Genomic DNA, 19,662 nt, shown 5'->3' on the forward strand with positions numbered 1-19,662 from the left:
GGGGGGGGCGTCACAAGCATCCACAATCCAACCATTGTCGACGTAAACCGCAAATGAACGGTTTTGACCCCCTTTCTCGCTATGAATTTTTCACAGTATCTCACGAGGATGCGTAAGTATATCGTGGTATTTGTTTGACAGTGTTTATTGTTGTGCCTTTGTAGAGTATTTTTTAATTAAACAGGTGTTAAGTAACGCTCACGGCAACGTTTTTTTTTTTTTACATATAAAAAGAGCTCGATATGAGGAAGAAGGGGAAAAGCGCGAGCTCATTTTTTTCGTTGGGAGAGATGGAGAGAGCTGCGTCGCTGTATACAGCCATGTTGTAGACTAGGTTAGCTACTGATTGCACTACAAAGTGAGAATGGCAACGAGCACTAGTGTCTTGCCGCAAGGAGAGAAACGATATAGAAGCTCTATTGTAAGTAATCACAGGAAACATGTAGTCTACACAACCACACGTAGCATACGACGTGGTTGTTGCTTACGGAGATATTCATGCACGTGATTGATTGTTGTGTTTTGGTAACTGTCTTGACATAACTATTTTATTGTCCTAATGTTGGTGCATGTGGCTTTGAGAGATCATCACTATCGCACACTGGACAGTTCCGGACTGGGTTAGCAGCGTAGACAAACTTGCGCTGTTCACTTGCTAGTGGTGCTGAATGCTCAATGTTGACAACGCTTCAGACCAAAATGGTTGTCTCACTTGTAATTTTTTTTGAGAAATACAAAACGTAGCCTACGTGCTAAAAACGAAGTTACCTTGGTAACTATGTCTATGAAACACCACTATATGATAAGTCACTCAATTCATTATACACAGGTAGGTCAACGGAAGTTTATTCAAATGAAAATGTCCTTGATCGAACATGGGTGCTTGACATTTTTGTTCAATTGTGTAAACACCATGCCTAGGTCTTTCAAAGACCTACGTTGTTCTGTTTATACGTTGAAATGTCCCTACCATGACCATCGTATATGCGCAATAAAGAAATACAGCTGGACGTGCATTTGTGGAAACAAACAGACAGAATCCATTAAATCAGAGGCATCGATCCTTCTGTGCATGGTGCTAAAGCGCGGCTCGCCGGCCACCGTGAGTAATTGACTGGCCATTAACCACCCAGCGAACCAGTCAGAGGCTATTAGCGAGAGGAACAGCTAACCGAAGCCGCAGCGAATAGCATCTCCATATGCTTGACATTCGGCTTCCGGGCATAGCCGGTAACAACTGTATCTGGGGGTACTTTGGAGAGTGGCGTGTTTACATGAGAGTTTTTACTCAGGTTAAGTTATGTTACTAGTAAAGGTCATGCTACTCGTCTTAAGTCTATTTCAGTAAGAAATCAGGGTTGCCTAAAAGTCATGTCTTGATTTTTGTAGCCCCATTTATTCGATGGATTTCAATTATGTTGATACAGCTGTTTATGGAAACGTTCAAGGTTAAGTGTCGGGTGTCTTGCTTAAGGTCTAACGTCACTTAATGTCCCTCCTGAAATCAAGTAGGCTATTTGGAACCTTCTGTTCTCAGACCACTAAGGCCTACCATTCCGGCAGCAACAATGCCACAATGATGATTTAAGCATGTGCGCATAGCGATATTGAACATTCCCTCATTGATCTTTCAAACCTATAGCTTTCTGGAGGCATTGTCACCCATCGCCTTTCAGTATGTAAGTCAAATCCGTTACTGGAGAAGACAGTACAGCTACAGCACTTGAGGCATGATGAAGCATGCTCGTGGGCCGTTGACAGTGATAATGATTATGATGTCATCTATTACGTAACATGCTCCACCAGGTCTACTGTAAGAGAGGTGAAAGGGTGCGCGTTCCAAATAGCACCCTATTCCCTTCACAGTGCGCTACTTTTGACTAGGGCTCTGGTCAAAAAATAGTGCACTAGAGTGAAAAGGGTGCCATTTGGAATTACAATCCTATGTTATGTGGCTATGTTATGTGGTCCCGTGTGGCTCAGTTGGTAGAGCATGGTGCTTGCAACGCCAGGGTTGTGGGTTCATTCCCCACGGGGGGACCAGGATGAATATGTATGAACTTTCCAATTTGTAAGTCGCTCTGGATAAGAGCGTCTGCTAAATGACTTAAATGTAAATGAGGTGAGATGCCTCACCCACCACCAATTACACCCTGTTATCAACAGCTAGTCATGTGCAACAATGCTCCAATGCTACATTATTTGTTGTGCCTTTTGGCTGTATGATCATGTTGGGTTTATTTTGTTTGGAGCACAGCATTCAATTGGGGTTTGGTGTAATAAGAAGGCTGATGGAAAAGATTAGAACTCAAGTCAAACTGTTTTCCCATTGGTGGCTTTCGGTACGTCACCAGTGTGTGTGTGTGTGTGTCTGACGTATAGATGCTTTTCTGCACAGGGCTGCTGTGGATTAGGTCTCTGGCTCGCAGCAGCCCACAGGGACAGCTCTGGGATATGCCTCTCTCTCTCTCCACCCCCCCCCCCCCCTCTCTCAATCTTTCGCTCTCTGTCCACCTATCATCTCTCTCTGTTTTTCTGTCCTGTCAGAACTAGGTTACTCATCTCCCCCTCGCAAAGCGCATAGGCAACATCTATTCAAGCTGTTGACCCCTCCCCCGAGTACTGGCCTCAGTTCTCCCCTCACATATAGGATGGTGCCAATCCTCAAGGACACCCTCTCTCCCGCCATCCTCTTCCTCGCTCTCTCCCCCTTTCCTTTTTTTGCTCCATCTCTTTCCCTGGGTTTGTCCTCTCATCGCTCCGTCCCTCAAATGACATTCACATAAGGCAACACATTCCTTAAGACATATTGTTTTCCTTCCATTTGTTTTGTCTTTGCAAGGACCATGCACATTCTAAGGGCTCGATTCAATCCGTAGCGCTGAAGACGTGCGCTACGTCGCGATAGAAATGTAAAGGCAATGTTTCTGCGTTCGCGGAGACTGCATTGATGGTAAATGCCGCAGATGTTAGCTTAATCGGAAATGGCCTTTAAAGCTAGTTGATGCATCCATTTTTGTTTTTTACTTATAAATTAATTTCATATACCCATTGATTCTTGAAGACTATAACTTGTCTCATGAGCTTAGTTAAACTGTCGTACCCCATCTGAACCCAAAATATAAGCTTGTTTTACGCCAATGTTTATAAACAATGTAAATGTAAACAAACACTCTACATCCCCAAACCTTGCATCCTTAGCTCTGTGTATGAATTTGAGAGTGGTTACATTTCTTCAGGCCCATCCATCAGCTTATTACCAAATCAGAGGCGGGGTGGCTGCTTTGTTATCGTTTAAATTAAGGATTCTAGCTTTAAAGTATCCAGTGCCAGTCCTGTACCTTTCAAGTGTCAACCTTTGGTGTCATTCTGCATACACTGAAGTGGCCATTATGATAGATGCAGCCATCCATCTTACAAGTATTTGACCTAAGTACAAGATTATAAGCAGTAAGGATTTAACCAATTTACTAGAGCGGAGCTCAACATTCATCTGGGGATTACATGTAGGCCTGCCTGAAGACCAACTCACTGGCCTTGTGGTCAGTGTCCACCCTGAGATTGAAAGAAGGTAACAATGGGACCCGATCTCTGCGTCTGCTTGGCACTCAGCATTAAGGAGATTGTGGCTAAGGCCCAGCCATAGTCTAGCGTCCTGTCCGGTAGGTGTACATCAAGCGGCATCACGCTACAGAAACTGGAAATAGGCTCCTGCGCCTATGGGCCGTTCTGGCTCGCTTGTGCAAGGCTACTTTCTTACATATAACAAACAAATGCAGCACTGAAGCGTGCTATGATGCTAAACCATTGCAGTAGCTAGTTTACAGAAGCATTGTTCTAAGCTAAAACTGAACCAAAGCATAGACGCATATTGAATCTCTACAGCACATTGGGCTAAGCTAGTGTTAGCTCGGGGCATCCATTCTGGCTGATATCCGGAACATTAAAATATGAATTAGCCATGTGACATTGACATATGGGCTTGTTCTGATTGGCCCTGGGGTGAATGGGCTCGCTAGCAGCTCGTGTTTCACTGTTGCTACTTTGTCCTCTGCTTTCTGAACAGAGAGATGATGTGTGTGCAGTGTGAGTCAGTGAGTTGATGCATGTGTGGGTTTGTGTGTAGGTGTTAGTAAATGTATGTGTGTGTGTGTGTCAGTGAGTTGATGCATGTGTGGGTGTGTGTGTAGGTGTTAGTAAAGGACAGATGCTCGACCCTTCTCGGCAGAAGTATAACTGTCTTTAGGCTAGGCTACAGTCTAGGTAGAAATGCAAACCACTTGCAACCAAAGACTTGGAAAAGAGGGAAATTGGCAGAGGTGCATATTTCAATGGATTCACATGCATAGAGGCACAAACCACACGTACATGAGGGACGGGTCCACAGAAAAGTTTGGATATCCCCGACTTAACTTTGCAACTTGCACACTGTCAAGTGTTTTGATATTCTGTATTATAAACAACTCTTTACTCCTGCCTGAGATCAAAAACCTTGAACAAACAACAAAACCCCATTCATAAGACTTTATTGTAATGCTCTGTTGTACAGTAGCTCTGGTGTACAGTAGATCTAACCAACTCATTAATCCAGCTGTCATCAGTCTTGCACCCATCCAGCTGTCTCCTCCCTCGGGCGATGAATACGTGATAGAGACTCAAACAGCGGCGGGTTGGCAGGGAGCGTTTGCCGCTTGGTTGCATATACGTTGTGCTATAGGGGCCAATCTGCAATTGAAACAATAACAAAGTGGGCACCCCGCCTCTGTTTTGGCAAAAAGCTGAAAGATGAGGCTGGTGAAATGTAACCACTCAAAACTGACCATCCATTATATCAAATGTATAGTTTATAGTTTTTTACGACAGTTGAACTAAGCTCATGAGACATTTATTAGTTATATTCTTCAAGAATCAAGGGGTCTACGCTGAGTGTACAGAACATTAGTTACACCTTTCTAATACAAGGGGTCGAAAGTGTTCAACAGGGATGCTGGCCCATGTGGACTCCAATGCTTCCCACAGTTGTGTCAAGTTGGCTGGATGTCCTTTGGGTGGTGAACCATTCTTGATACACACAGGAAACTGTTGAGTGTGAAAAACCCAGCCGCGTTGCAGTTCTTGACACACTCAAACCGGTGTGCTTGGCACCTACTACCATATCCCGTTCAAAGGCACTTAAATCTTTAGTCTTGCCCATTCACCCTCTGAATGACACACATACACAATCCATGTGTTAATTGTCTCGAGGCTTAAAAATCCTTCTTTAACCCGTCTCCTCCCCTTTCATCTACACTGATCGAAGTGGATTTAACAAGTGACATCAATAAGGGATCCCACCTGGATTCACCTGGTCACTCTACGTCATGGTAAGAGCCAGTGTTCCTAATGTTTTGTACGCCGAGTGTGTATCGTTGATTTCTACGTTCCAAAAAATGCATGTTGCAACTGCAGATGGCTCCTTTAACTGGAAAAGCGTCTCGTCTCCAAACGGGTGAATCTCGTGGGCGTTACAGGATGCAACTGCACCACCTACCTGGAGCACTGGGGCAGCTGCAGTTCCCGAGCTCCAGGGACAAGGGTGGATCGGTGGGGGGAACAACTGGTTTATGTCTGTTAACATGGTTTCAATTTCAATCCAATACAACTTTTATTAGTATTCATCCCAGATGAATTGTGCTGGGTAAGACTTTGTAAAATAAGATCCCAGATTGGTTTCTAGTGGTCTCTTTTTTTCGGGGGAGGGGGGGGGGGGGGTCTACTGATGTTAGAGGAGGGATGTTGACCATGTGGGTAGTCAGAAAGTGACTTTAGGGCACTTTGAAACACGTGGTTCACTATGGGACCTGTGTGAAGTCTTAATTGGAGTGCCTTACTTTCATTGGGCGGTTTCCATATCTATTCATTTCCCTGCTATGGAGATGTGGAATGACGTTGAATCAGAAGAGAGAGATGCAGCTGGCAGAACAAACAACATCAAAAGAGCACCACTCTCTCGGGTCTCCTGTAATTGTAAATATATGAGACAAGCTGAGCTTTACAGACTATGATTCAGCCCTGCAGGCCAGGGGATTTCAGCATGATTATATGTATATGTATGCATAACGTATATTTTTTGTATATGTATTTGTTTCTGGAGAGGGGAAGGGGAAAATAGTTCCGGGGAATATACATACATTTTCGATATGGAGTAGTATGGATACTTTGATATTGAATATATTATCGTTACAGCATTGACCAACTTCATGTGTTTTGGACTGGGGAACCTTCCACATACACACGCGATGGCTGTCTGCACGTGCGAGAGTTGGTTTGGCCTAGATCTAGGCTACAGCACCCAATGACGCATCTATATATCTCTTTAGTTGAGTATTCCAGGTTTCCCAACTGAGTGGGGAGGGGGAGCACTAGAAGAAACAAGGTGGGTTTTTATGTTTCAGGATGTGGGATGGTATAACATTCATGGCAACAGCCAATCAGATTTAAACGGTGGCAGATGGAGCGGGCAATGTGTAGCCTAGACTGGGGACAGACTCTGCTGGGCAGGGTTGGCACGCGACCCCTATCTATGCCCGTCGACCATGGCTCTCACTCACACCGGAGCTGCGCCAGGGCCCGTCGCTCTGCCATTTGAGCCTCGTTAGCGCCACCTGCTGCGAGAAGGAGAGTGGCTGGCAGAGAGAGGCTAGCGCCGGAACGACCACGGCCTTCTGCTCCCTCGGAAGGCCTGGGGACAGTAGTGTGTGTTCACTGAACTGGAAGAGGACTTATGGGTGGTGCAGCTGCCCTGTTGCCGTCATGCTGCTATGAAGTGATATCCTTCCTGTTATCCTAGCCTTCTATGCTAGAGGGCGCTGTGGTCTGTTTACAAGTCAACTAACATTAGTTACAGTGTTTGACGTTGTTGAAGTGGTTGTTCCTCACTCCAAAATCCCAGTTTTATATGATACTTTGAGACTTGAAATGTGTCAACGCAATCTGTTGTGTTTGTGTAGATCCACCTATATATATATATATATATCTCAATCCCACATGAATGGGAAGGAAGAGAGCATTTTCTGATTAAAAATCCAAAATAGTTTCCAAATGACACCCGTTTGGGCAACAGACAAAGATTGTCCTGCTTTGACTGTGGGTACTGCAGTTCATAACATCAGTATTACAGAATGACTGGCTCTAATGACTTACCCTCCTTCCTGTCCCCCCCTCAGGTAGCCACTGACCTGCCCGAGGGATGGAGTCTCTCTTTGGGGGCGAGCTGGGCCTCCTGGGCGGTGGCGAGGGGCTGAGGGATGACGGCTGCGGCCTGGGGTCGGGGGTCAACTGGTCGGCCTCACCCATCCAAGACGACATGTACCCCTCCCACTTCGCCCTGGCCGCCGCCTACCACGACATCAAGACGCGATTGGCCAGCCTGGAGCGAGAGAACAGCAGCATCAAGAGGAAGCTGAAGAACTATGAGGTCAAGGTAGGTTGACTGATCTGTTCATGACAGAGGCTACGTCCCAAATGGCACCCTATTCCCTTTATACTGCACTACTTTAAAGGGAAGCCCTATGGCCCTATGGGACCTGGTCAAAAAGGCGTCCCCCTTTAAAGGGATAGTTCTGGATTTTGGCCCTTTATCTACTTCCCCAGAGTCAGATTAACTCTGGATACCATTTTGATGTGTCAGAGTCCAGTATGAAAGAAGTTGGAGGTAGTTTCACAAAGAAGCTAATAACTAGCCTAGCACAAAGACTAGTTGTTCCCATAGACTTCCAGTCATTGCGCTAATGCTAGTTAATTAAGTGTGATAATGCTAGTTAGCAATTGTGCAAACGCTAGATGGCAACTTTCTTCAAACCGCATGCAGATACATAAAAATGGTATCCACGAGTGCATCCGACTCTGGCGCGTCATTTTGCCAAAATCCCAAACTATCCCTTTAAAAGGCATCACTGATTTTACATGACTGAATTGGTAAAAGCTACTCTGTGGAACCTGTGCTTTCGCCTATGTAATTGAGTTAGATCAGTGATTACTTCCAGGAGAGGAAGGAAGGCTTGAGTTTCAAAGTACTGAAACAATCAGGCATACCTGAATGGGGCCATTATTCAGTTGAAACTCACAGTGGAAAAGCTGATGGTAGAGGAAGGTTATTTTCTAACCTCTAATAATAATCTGGCCTCGACTTACACTGGTGTACTCTTTTTCTTCTTCTCCTTTTGCCATCTCCTATGTTTTGTGCTGTGACACCCCGTGTCCTATTCCCACTGTCTTCCTTTGATCTCCTTTCTTTCTCACCTACTCCTCTCATTTTCCTCCTCTGTCCTTCTCTTGTACCTCTCCCCTCCTCCCCTCCTCCTCTCCCTCAGTTCCCTATGATCAGTGAGTTTGAGGAGGAGAGGACCCTACAGTGCTGCTCCTGTGAACCCAAGGAGACCAGCCTACTGCAGTCAGAGACCACCAACCTGCAACAGAGAGTCAACTCCCTCACACAGGAGGTAAGACATGGAGGAAGAGAGAGGAGGGGAGAGGAAGGAGACAGAGGAGAGACGAGTGTGAAGAGGGAGATGAGAAGAGAGGGGAGAGGGAGGAGAGAAGAAGAGAGGGGAGAGGGAGGAGACAAGAGGAGGGAGGGTGGTAAGAGAGAATAGAGGGGGAGGGAGAGGGAGGAGAGGAGAAGAGGGGAGAGGGAGGAGACAAGAGGAGGGAGGGTGGTAAGAGAGAATAGAGGGGGAGGGAGAGGGAGGAAAAGAGGGAGGAGAGGAGAAAGGAGGGGATGGGTGAGAGGAACTGCACATCGAACACATTTTTCATTCTCCTACACTTTTCCCTTTGAAAATGTCCACCTTTCCCTCAGCTCCAGAAGAGTAAAGAGCGAGAGGAGAGGCTGGAGGATGTGATTCAGGCCTATGAGAAGATCCACATGGAGAAGAGTAACGTTCAGAGAGACCTGGACAAGATGGTGAGAAACAGTAGGAAACAGTGCCCCCTTCTGGACACCATGAGTAGTACTGGTAGAGTGATGGGGAGGGGACAGTATTATGGGCTAAGGCATTGTAATGAAATAGAATCCTTTACATACAAATTAAAGCAAACACTATTTTGATCATCAGTTTTCTATCAGCATTGTGCCTCAGGGGTGTGTGTGTGAGAGAGATTGTACCGCTACCTGCATACACCCTACATCCGTGTGTCTGTGTATACGTACCCTACATCCGTGTGTGTGTGTATACACACCCTACATCCGTGTGTGTGTATACACACCCTACATCCGTGTGTGTGTGTGTGTGTATACACACCTTTCATCCGTGTGTGTGTGTATACACACACCCTACATCCGTGTGTGTGTGTATACACACCCTACATCCGTGTGTGTGTGTGTGTGTATACACACCCTACATCCGTGTGTGTGTGTGCACCCTACATCCGTGTGTGTGTGTGTGTGCACCCTACATCCGTGTGTGTGTGTGTGTGCACCCTACATCCGTGTGTGTGTGTGTGAGCACCCTACATCCGTGTGTGTGTGTGTGTATGCACCCTAAATCCGTGTGTGTGTGTGTGTATACACACCCTAAATCCATGTGTGTGTGTGTGTATGCACTCTAAATCTCTGTGTGTGTATGCACCCTAAATCCGTGTGTGTGTGTATGCACCCTAAATCCGTGTGTGTGTGTATGCACCCTACATCCGTGTGTGTGTGTGTATGCACCCTACATCCGTGTGTGTGTGTGTATGCACCCTACTTCCGTGTGTGTGTGTGTATGCACCCTACATCTGTGTGTGTGTGTGTGTGTATGCACCCTAAATCCGTGTGTGTGTGTGTGTATGCACCCTACATCCGTGTGTGTGTGTGTATGCACCCTACATCCGTGTGTGTGTGTGTGTGTATGCACCATACATCCGTGTGTGTGTGTGTGTACACCCTACATCCGTGTGTGTGTGTGTGCACCCTACATCCGTGTGTGTGTGTGCACCCTACATCCGTGTGTGTGTGTGTATGCACCCTAAATCCGTGTGTGTGTGTGTATGCACCCTAAATCCGTGTGTGTGTGTATGCACCCTAAATCCGTGTGTGTGTGTGTATGCACCCTACATCCGTGTGTGTGTGTGTATGCACCCTACATCCGTGTGTGTGTGTGTGTGTATGCACCCTACATCCGTGTGTGTGTACACCCTACATCCGTGTGTGTGTGTGTGTGTACACCCTACATCCGTGTGTGTGTGTATGCACCCTACATCCGTGTGTGTGTGTATGCACCCTACATCCGTGTGTGTGTGTATGCACCCTACATCCGTGTTTGTGTGTGTGTGTGTACACCCTACATCCGTGTGTGCACCCTACATCCGTGTGTGTGTGTGTATGCACCCTAAATCCGTGTGTGTGTGTGTATGCACCCTAAATCCGTGTGTGTGTGTATGCACCCTAAATCCGTGTGTGTGTGTGTATGCACCCTAAATCCGTGTGTGTGTGTGTGTATGCACCCTAAATCCGTGTGTGTGTGTGTATGCACCCTACATCCGTGTGTGTGTGTGTATGCACCCTACATCCGTGTGTGTGTGTGTGTGTATGCACCCTAAATCCGTGTGTGTGTGTGTGTATGCACCCTACATCCGTGTGTCTGTGTGTATGCACCCTACATCCGTGTGTGTGTGTGTGTGTGTATGCACCCTACATCCGTGTGTGTGTGTGTACACCCTACATCCGTGTGTGTGTGTATGCACCCTACATCCGTGTGTGTGTGTATGCACCCTACATCCGTGTGTGTGTGTATGCACCCTACATCCGTGTGTGTATGCACCCTTCATCCGTGTGTGTGTACACCCTACATCCGTGTGTGTGTGTGTACACCCTACATCCGTGTGTGTGTGTGTGTGTACACCCTACATCCGTGTGTGTGTGTGTGTGTACACCCTACATCCGTGTTTGTGTGTGTGTACACCCTACATCCGTGTGTGTGTGTGTGTGTGTGTACACCCTACATCCGTGTGTGTGTGTGTGTGTGTACACCCTACATCCGTGTGTGTGTGTGTGTGCGTGTGTACACCCTACATCCGTGTGTGTGTGTGTGTGTGTGTGTGTGTGTGTGTGTGTGTGTGTGTGTGTGTGTGTGTGTGTGTGTGTGTGTGTACACCCTACATCCGTGTGTGTGTGTGTGTGTGTGTACACCCTACATCCGTTTGTGTGTGTGTGTGTACACCCTACATGTGTGTGTGTGTGTGTGTGTGTGTGTGTACACCCTACATGTGTGTGTGTGTGTGTACACCCTACATCGTGTGTGTGTGTGTGTGTGTGTGTACACCCTACATCCGTGTGTGTGTGTGTGTGTACACCCTACATCCGTGTGTGTGTGTGTGTGTGTACACCCTACATCCGTGTGTGTGTGTGTGTGTGTACACCCTACATCCGTGTGTGTGTGTGTGTGTGTACACCCTACGTGTGTGTGTGTGTGTGTGTGTACACCCTACATGTGTGTGTGTGTGTGTGTGTGCGTGTGTACACCCTACATCCGTGTGTGTGTGTGTGTGTGTGTGTGTGTGTGTGTGTACACCCTACATGTGTGTGTGTGTGTACACCCTACATGTGTGTGTGTGTGTACACCCTACGTGTGTGTGTGTGTGTGTGTGTGTGTGTGTACACCCTACATCCGTGTGTGTGTGTATACACACCCTACATCCGTGTGTGTGTATACACACCCTACATCCGTGTGTGTGTATATACAAACCCTACATCCGTGTGTGTGTGTGTGTGTACACCCTACATCCGTGTGTGTGTGTGTACACCCTACATCTGTGTGTGTGTGTACACCCTACATCCGTGTGTGTGTGTACACCCTACATCTGTGTGTGTGTGTACACCCTACATCCGTGTGTGTGTGTGTACACCCTACATCCGTGTGTGTGTGTGTGTGTGTGTGTGTGTGTGTGTGTACACCCTACATCCGTGTGTGTGCGTGTGTGTGTGTGTGTACACCCTACATGTGTGTGTGTGTGTGTGTGTACACCCTACATCCGTGTGTGTGTGTATACACACCCTACATCCGTGTGTGTGTATACACACCCTACATCCGTGTGTGTGTATATACAAACCCTACATCCGTGTGTGTGTATATACAAACCCTACATCCGTGTGTGTGTGTGTGCGTACACCCTACATCCGTGTGTGTGTGTGTACACCCTACATCGTGTGTGTGTGTGTGTGTGTGTGTGTGTACACCTAACATCCGTGTGTGTGTGTGTGTACACCCTACATCCGTGTGTGTGTGTACACTCTACATCCGTGTGTGTGTGTGTGTGTGTGTGTACACCCTACATGTGTGTGTGTGTGTATGTGTGTGTGTGTGTGTACACCCTACATCCGTGTGTGTGTGTGTGTACACCCTACATCTGTGTGTGTGTGTGTGTGTGTGTGTGTGTGTGTGTGTGTGTGTGTACACCCTACATCCGTGTGTGTGTGTGTACACCCTACATCCGTGTGTGTGTGTGTGTGTGTGTGTGTACACCCTACATCCGTGTGTGTATGTGTGTGTGTGTGTGTGTGTGTGTGTGTGTGTGTGTGTGTGTATACACTCTACATCCGTGTGTGTGTGTGTGTGTATACACTCTACATCCGTGTGTGTGTGTTTGTATAAACTGTGCATTCACGTGTGTGTGCTCTCCATCAGACGACGCTAGCAGAGCAGCACATGGAGCGTATCTGTGGTCTGGAGTCAGCTCTGAGGCAGAGGGAGGGGTCCCTGCAGAAACTCAGTGCTCAGCTGCACAGCAAGAACATTCATTACCTACAGCTACACACCAGTCTGGACGTGCCTCGCGGTAAGTGTGTCTGTATGTTTGAGTGAGTGCGGACGTGTGTGTATGTATCTCACTGTATCTGTATGTGTGCTACAGAGCGGAACGGGCGGGGTCCGACCCTGCAGAGCTCTCGTAGTCTGGACGCCGTGTCCGACCTGAAGCTGCAGCGGTTGGAGGCGGAGCTAGAAGGGGCACGGCAGCAGGCCCAGGGGGCGTGTCAGAGAGAGAAGGAGATGAAGGAGGAGCTACAGAGGCTGCAGGCAGAGATCAGACAGCTGCAGCAGAACGTACAGAGACAGGTCAGATAGTGACACACAGGAGGTTGGTGGGACCTTAATTGGGGAGGACGGGTTCATGGTAATGGCTGGAGCGGAATCAGTGGAATGGTATCAAATACATCGAACACATGGTTTCCGTGGTTTCCATGTGTTTGATGCCATTCCATTTGCTCCGTTTCAGCCCATTATTATGAGCCGTCCTCCCCTCAGCAGCCTCCACTGACACACACGTCTGTCTCTGTCCAGCAGGAGGTGACCACACCCTGTGAGCACTGTGACGTGGAATGGATAAAGAAGGCAGGAGATGAACAGTGAGCGACAGCTGCCCCATCTAATACTCCTGCCATGTAGCTATTGTCAGTAGAATAACCAAGTCGATGACCCAAAATGGAACACTATTCCCTATTTAGTGCACTACTTTTGACCAGGGCCCCATAGGGTGCGGTGGCCTATTTATGGAATAGGGTGCCATTTTGGACGCAGCTCTAACATTGAAAGATGATCAACTATTGTCCCTCCTTTGCAGGGTGAACCTGGCGTTGGCCTACACTGAGCTGACAGAGGAGCTGGTGCGTGTGAGAGGTCTGGCTGTCAAACAGACCGAGATCCTCAGGAAGGCATCCCACGAGCAGATGGGTCAGTAGAAAACACAAAAATTGTTCTCCATATTGATGTTGAATGTATAATTGCAGAATGAGGGTGCCAATAAGGACACTAATGTAATAATAATAAATGCGATTTAGCGGATGCGTTTACCCAAAGTGACTTAGTCATGTGTACATATGTTTTACGTACTGGTGGTCCCGGGAATTGAACCCATTATCCTGGCGTTGCAAGCGGCATACTCTATCAGTTGGGCTACAGAGGTAGCAATGGACTATAATAACCATCCCATTCTCTCTCCTCCAGTCCTGAGACACTCCCCAGCCCCCCAGCGTCGCTCCCCGGCCTCCCAACGCCCCTCCCCAGACCGCCTCCACCCTCACCCCTCTCCTCCCCTTTCACCTTCCTCACCCCCTTCTGGCCCCGCATCCTACTCCCCAACTGGCCTCACTTACTCACCCACCGGCCCAGCCTCCTACTCCTGCCGGCCAACCAGCCAACGGCTGCGTGCCCGCTTCCAGGGGCGCCGCAGCTACTCAGAGGTGGCCGACTCGTCTGCCCACCAGAGGCCCCCGCCCAGGCTGCTCCGTGACCCAGTCTCCACCCTGCCCAAGCCCAAGAACATGGGGGAGTCTGGGGCTTATTCCCGCCCGCCCAGGGTTTCCCTGGTGGGGCTTCCCAGGCCGGCCTCGGCCCGTGGAGCTGTAAGTGGTGGTGGCGGGGGAGGTGGTGGTGGCAGCAGCCTGAGCAGTAGTCCCCACCACCATGCCCTGGAGCTGGGCTTCCCTCTAGCTGCAGAGGTACACACCACATTTGTATATACACTACCATTCAAAAGTTTGGGGGTCACTTAGAAATGTCCTTGTTTTTGAAAGATAATCATTTTTTGTCCATTAAAATATCAAATTGATCAAAAATACAGAGTAAATGTTGTAAATGACTATTGTAGCTGGAAACGGCAGATTTGTAATGGAATATCTACATAGGTTGATTATCAGCAATCCTCACTAAGGCACATTGTTAGCTAACAAAGTTTATCATTTTAAAAGGCTAATTGATCATTAGAAAACCCTTATGCAATTATGTTAGCACAGCTGAAAACTGTTCTAATTTAAAGAAGCAATGAAACTGGCCTTCTTTAGACTAGTTGAGTATCTGGAGCGTCAGCATTTGTGGATTTGATTACATGCTCAAAATGGCCAGAAACAAAGACCTTTCTTCTGAAACTTGTCAGTCTATTGTTCTGAGAAATGAAGGCTATTCCATGTGAAAAATAGCCAAGAAACTGAAGTTTAACGCTGTGTAGTACTCCCTTCACAGAACAGCGCAAACTGGATCTAACCAGAATATAAAGAGTGGGAGGCCCCGGGGGACAACTGAGCAAGAGGACAAGTACATTAGTGTCTAGTTTGAGAAACAGACGCCTCACAAGTCCTCAACTGGCAGCTTCATTAAATAGTACCCGCAAAACACCAGCCTCAACGTCAACAGTGAAGAGTTGCAAAGAAAAAGCCATATCTCACACTGGACAATTAAAAAGAAAAGATTAAGACGGGCAAAAGAACAGACACTGGACAGAGGAACTCTGCCTAGAAGTTCAGCATCCCGGAATCGCCTCTTCACTGTTGATGTTGAGACTGGCGTTTTGCGGGTACAATTTAATGAAGCTGCCAGTTGAGGACTTGTGAGGCATCCGTTTCTGAAACTAGACACTAATGTACTTGTCCTCTTGCTCAGTTGTGCACCACGGGACTCCCACTCTTTATATTCTGGTTAGAGACAGTTTGCGCTGTTCTGTGAAGGGAGTAGTACACAGCGGTGTACGATATCTTCAGTTTCTTGGCTATTTTTCACATGGAATAGCCTTCATTTCTCAGAACAAGAATAGACTGTCAAGGTTCAGAAGAAAGGTCTTTGTTTTTGGCCATTTTGAGCCTGTAATCAAATCCACAAATGCTGACGCTCCAGATACTCAACTAGTCTAAAGAAGGCCAGTTTCATTGCTTCTTTAAATTAGAACAGTTTTCAGCTGTGCTAACCTAATTGCAAAAGGGTTTTCTAATGATACATTTTTTAATCCAAGTTTATCATTTTCAAAGACTAACACAACGTGCCATTGGAACACAGGAGTGATGGTTGCTGATAATGGGCTTCTGTACGCCTACATAGATATTCCATAAAAAATCTGCGGTTTCCAGCTACAATAGTCATTTACATCGTCTACACTGTTTCTGATCCATTTGATGTTATTTTAAAATGGACAAAAGTGCTTTTCTTTCAAAAACAAGGAAATGTCTAAGTGACCCTGAACTTTTGAACGGTAGTGTATTTATTTTAAGATCACCTTATTTTATACATTTTTAACCGCACCACCACCACCCGTTTTAAATGATAGTTTTATTAGGGAGTAACATTTTAAAACATTAAAAATAGCATGTATTAATCATCCAGGGGCGCCACTTCTGTCATCTGGAGGATCCCCCGGCCCCCACCCCACAGGTCACCCCGCCCCAGTCGTCTGACGATGAGGAGTGGAGGTGCCCATCCCCGGTCTCCAGTCCTCCCAGGACACTGGGGGCCATGGGGGTAAGCTCACGGGAACCCCCACCCTGCCCTTCCTTCTTGGCCCTAAAGGACCCGGCTACCCTCGCCTGCCACCTGCCAGGGTACCTGAACGCAGACCACGCCCAGTCCTGGCCCTCCATCAATGTGAGTTGTTGCTGCTCGAGTTCAGAGCTCAGTAGTGTATCCCAATAGCAGTAATAAGAGCTTCCATACGTGACATGCAAATAGAAAACAGGTTCTTTTAGTCATTACAAATGAGTACATTTACAGTGTTGACCTTCGAGTTGAGCGTTTACGCCGTTTTGTGATTGGCTGCCTGCAGCTGTGGATGGAGACGGAGGAGGACGACGCCCGGAGCTGCCCGCTGTGTCAGCTGACCTTCCCCACTGGCTACCCCGACGACGCCCTCATCAAACACATCGACACGCACCTGGAGAACAGCAAGATCTAACCGCCCCCCCCCCACCCACCCCCAAGACACAGATCAACTTACTCTGCCAAATTCGAACCTAAACCATTAGCAGGAAAACACATTTCTAACCTAAACCATTATCAGGAAAACCCATTGCAGATCCCCTTTGCAATATGACACTCTAGGGCAGACTGCATCCACTGAATCACCCATCTACATTTAGATGTGATAGTCATTTTCTAAACTGGAAAGTTTCCTTACCTCTGTATTTGACAATGTTAGTTTAGGGCTATAACAAGGGCCAGTGCTGTTTCTGAATGCTCCCTATCTCTCCCATGTTATCAGGTATGGTCTTTGACATGGTTACCTCGCACTGTTTTTAAAACCATCAATAATGGGTCACACCCCCAACTACATGCTTTATCATAAAGTTTACACTCTGTCAAAACCAGAATGAACTCTTCACCCAGACTTTAAGGGCATATTCATAACGGAGGTACACAGCACTTTTTTTTTAGAATTGAGTTCTAACGGAATTTGAATAGTTCTCGTCGAGATTCAAGAACAATCTTTAAAAACGTCTCACGTGTCTCTGTAAAATGTAATGAAATAACATGAAGTCAAGGATGACAGAGGGGGTTGGTGATAATAGCTGTAAATAGATGAGCTATGGCAGTGTGGCGAGGACCCTAAAACAGTGAAGGGATGGACCACTATAGGTACCTCATAAGAAACTCCTTTGTATATTGACATTCAGGGATTTAGGATATTGTACCATAGCAATTAAAAACTAGGGTAGAAACAGTCCGAAGATGTTCTGGTTTGTAGGAGTTGTACAGTGATTCCAGGCTGTTGTTCTCCGTGGATGATTTGTGAATCTCAGAATACTAAAGCTTTATATGCAGTCATCTCCGGTACTTGCCTACAGGTTGTCAACACAGTTCACAGCAACACATTTAAAACCCACCGGACAATTTGACAGATACACAAACACAACATCAGCTGATTTCTCAACTCAGCCAATTCGGGAAATTTGCACAGCAATCAATATGATCCAAAGACACTGGATGGGGATCTACCATCAGTACATTGTCTTACCTCAGAGCTTTTGGTACTCATGAGTCAGTTGAAGGACAAGTGTCGCGCTGGAGGGACGCCACCCGTCGGAAGACGATGCCATTAGTATAGATACCATAGAAGCGAACACTGCAATGAACCGCAATAAAAACTTCTGGATCGCTTCTAGAAGAAGACCAAGAGACTCTGCCAATGAGACGGAACAGTACCGAGATACAGGAGTGGAATCGGATAAAGGAATGACATTTGAAAATGGACATGAACCCATGTGTTCACATTGCATTCCAAGACGCTACCGTATTCCTTTTCCGAATCTTTTTTTCCCTTCCATAGAATCATGGAGGCTTAGTTTACTCTGTAATGGAAATAATAAAAAAAACTGAATTTCAAAATGGTATACCTAGTTGAATCTTAGCTTAACTCAGTCTTCAATGACTGGTCTGTTAAACAGCAACTGGTTGGACTGGGTTCCACATTCAATTCATTATAGACGTAAACTCATAAGGGCATATGTTGTATATCTATAGGCATTTTACATTCCCTGCATTGGGCAATAGTAAAATAGATTATTCCAGTTAAACAACTGCTTACAATAGCTGTGATACTCAGTTTCAAAGAACAACATTTTTTTTTAGTTTAGTATTTATTTGATAATAGATTAGAAAACAATTCATTTTGGACGATTCCCGCTATAGCCCTCCAATTGTTTTTTACACTGAAATGTAACAAGGGTTCTCTTTTCCGCAAAACCCACTGTTGAAACATCCATAAAAAGACTTCATAGTATCAACCTAAATCAAGGTCGAAAAGATAACCCTCAAAAGCATTAAAACATCTATAAAACTCACTCTAGATAGAGAAATGCAAGGGGGGGAAAACTAAAGGGAAGCGGTGAGAAGGCTAGTGGTAAAACGATCCCCGTTCTCTTTAAAACGGGTGAGGAAGGCGACGGATGGGAGGCATTCAGTGTCATTTAAAACAAGTCCAAAGATGTAAAGTACAACGCGACATGATTGTCTAAATATACAAAAACACAGTGAGACCATCGAGAGTGCAAGAGGTAGCCCCTTCTTACCCATAAAACCCCATTAATCCACAGCCGTCTTAAACAATCCCCTGCCCTGGTTATTTCCCCTTTATAGGAGTGAGCATTTGATATCACAAATTGATTTAAATAAATCTGCATATATACCTAAAAAGTCGACAAGTGCTTAAATATATTAGACATCTTACATTGACAAAAGCATCATGCATCTCGATAACATGCACGGTAACATTATTCAAAACGCTATGTCGGATCTCCGACCACTAATGCAGTAAACTTGGCAGTTAAAAATGCATGAACCAATTTCAATCTGGTTATTTTCAGGGCAGTTTACATTTTGCGGACACCAGAGCGGTTACTGGGGGTGTGGAGGATCGGCATCAACGTGGGAACATCAGACTTGAAGGCAAAGATCCAAAGTAGTCCTCATCTACTCCATGTTGACATTTCCTCTCTCCATGGCAGACAGTCACCCTGGAATGAATCATCCATGCCGCCAAAACTCCCTTCACCTCTCCTCTTCCTTAGTGGAACTTTAGTATCTGCGTTCAGTAGTCTCATTGGGCTGTAATAGTCTATGATGAAGCAAAAATGACAGGAGGCTCTGCTGAGGTCTACTCAACCCCACAGATCCAAGTTCTTGGTGTTGGCGAAGCCTGGCTGATCACGGATCTTCCAGTAGGTTCCGTTGCTCAGCCAGCTCTCATTCCCTGCCGCATCCAGCTCTTTCCTGAAGGAGGGAAGAGTATATTTACTTTCTAGTGTGAGGTAACCTTTAAAAGGGGCATCAATAGAAGCCTTCAAGGAAGCACAGACACTGTGCACCAACTCAAGTCCTGGAAAAGCTACAGGTGCAGGCTTTTATTCCAACCCTGCCCTAACACCCGATTCAGCTAATCATAAAGACA

General features: G+C 46.5%; 2 protein-coding genes across 8 annotated transcripts in view; one reads left to right on the top strand and one right to left on the bottom strand.

Moving 5' to 3' along the window:
* LOC139564796 (TANK-binding kinase 1-binding protein 1-like) lies at positions 1–18,775 on the top strand. 2 transcript variants are annotated; one of them, XM_071384623.1, is made up of 11 exons: positions 1–112; positions 7,206–7,462; positions 8,352–8,480; positions 8,840–8,944; positions 12,645–12,795; positions 12,871–13,073; positions 13,302–13,363; positions 13,579–13,688; positions 13,962–14,455; positions 16,107–16,364; positions 16,543–18,775. In XM_071384623.1, exons 2-11 carry the CDS (start codon positions 7,229–7,231, stop codon positions 16,669–16,671), a joined length of 1,875 nt encoding a protein of 624 aa, XP_071240724.1. In that variant the 5' UTR covers positions 1–112; positions 7,206–7,228; the 3' UTR covers positions 16,672–18,775. The 2 variants fall into 2 exon arrangements, with proteins under 2 accessions (XP_071240724.1, XP_071240725.1); XM_071384624.1 differs by lacking the exon at positions 1–112 and adding an exon at positions 141–421.
* Positions 18,334–19,662, bottom strand: part of LOC139564795 (oxysterol-binding protein-related protein 7-like) — a 25,899-nt gene continuing 24,570 nt past the window's right edge. For all 6 annotated transcript variants that reach the window (XM_071384621.1, XM_071384617.1, XM_071384619.1 and 3 more), the window contains one exon: positions 18,334–19,484. In XM_071384621.1, the coding sequence (XP_071240722.1) occupies positions 19,373–19,484 (112 nt within the window). In that variant the 3' untranslated portion in view covers positions 18,334–19,372. The remainder of the gene's footprint in view (positions 19,485–19,662) is intronic.

The sequence above is a fragment of the Salvelinus alpinus genome, chromosome 36 (assembly GCF_045679555.1).
Source record: "Salvelinus alpinus chromosome 36, SLU_Salpinus.1, whole genome shotgun sequence".
NCBI lineage: Eukaryota > Metazoa > Chordata > Actinopteri > Salmoniformes > Salmonidae > Salvelinus > Salvelinus alpinus.

Bases quoted from the DNA above. Each gene is read 5' to 3' on its own strand.
- LOC139564796 (XM_071384623.1), top strand. From the start codon at position 7,229: ATGGAGTCTCTCTTTGGGGGCGAGCTGGGCCTCCTGGGCGGTGGCGAG. The intron at 13,689-13,961 runs GTCAGTAGAAAA...TCTCTCCTCCAG, and splicing joins GGCATCCCACGAGCAGATGG to TCCTGAGACACTCCCCAGCC. The intron at 14,456-16,106 runs GTACACACCACA...TTAATCATCCAG, and splicing joins GCTTCCCTCTAGCTGCAGAG to GGGCGCCACTTCTGTCATCT.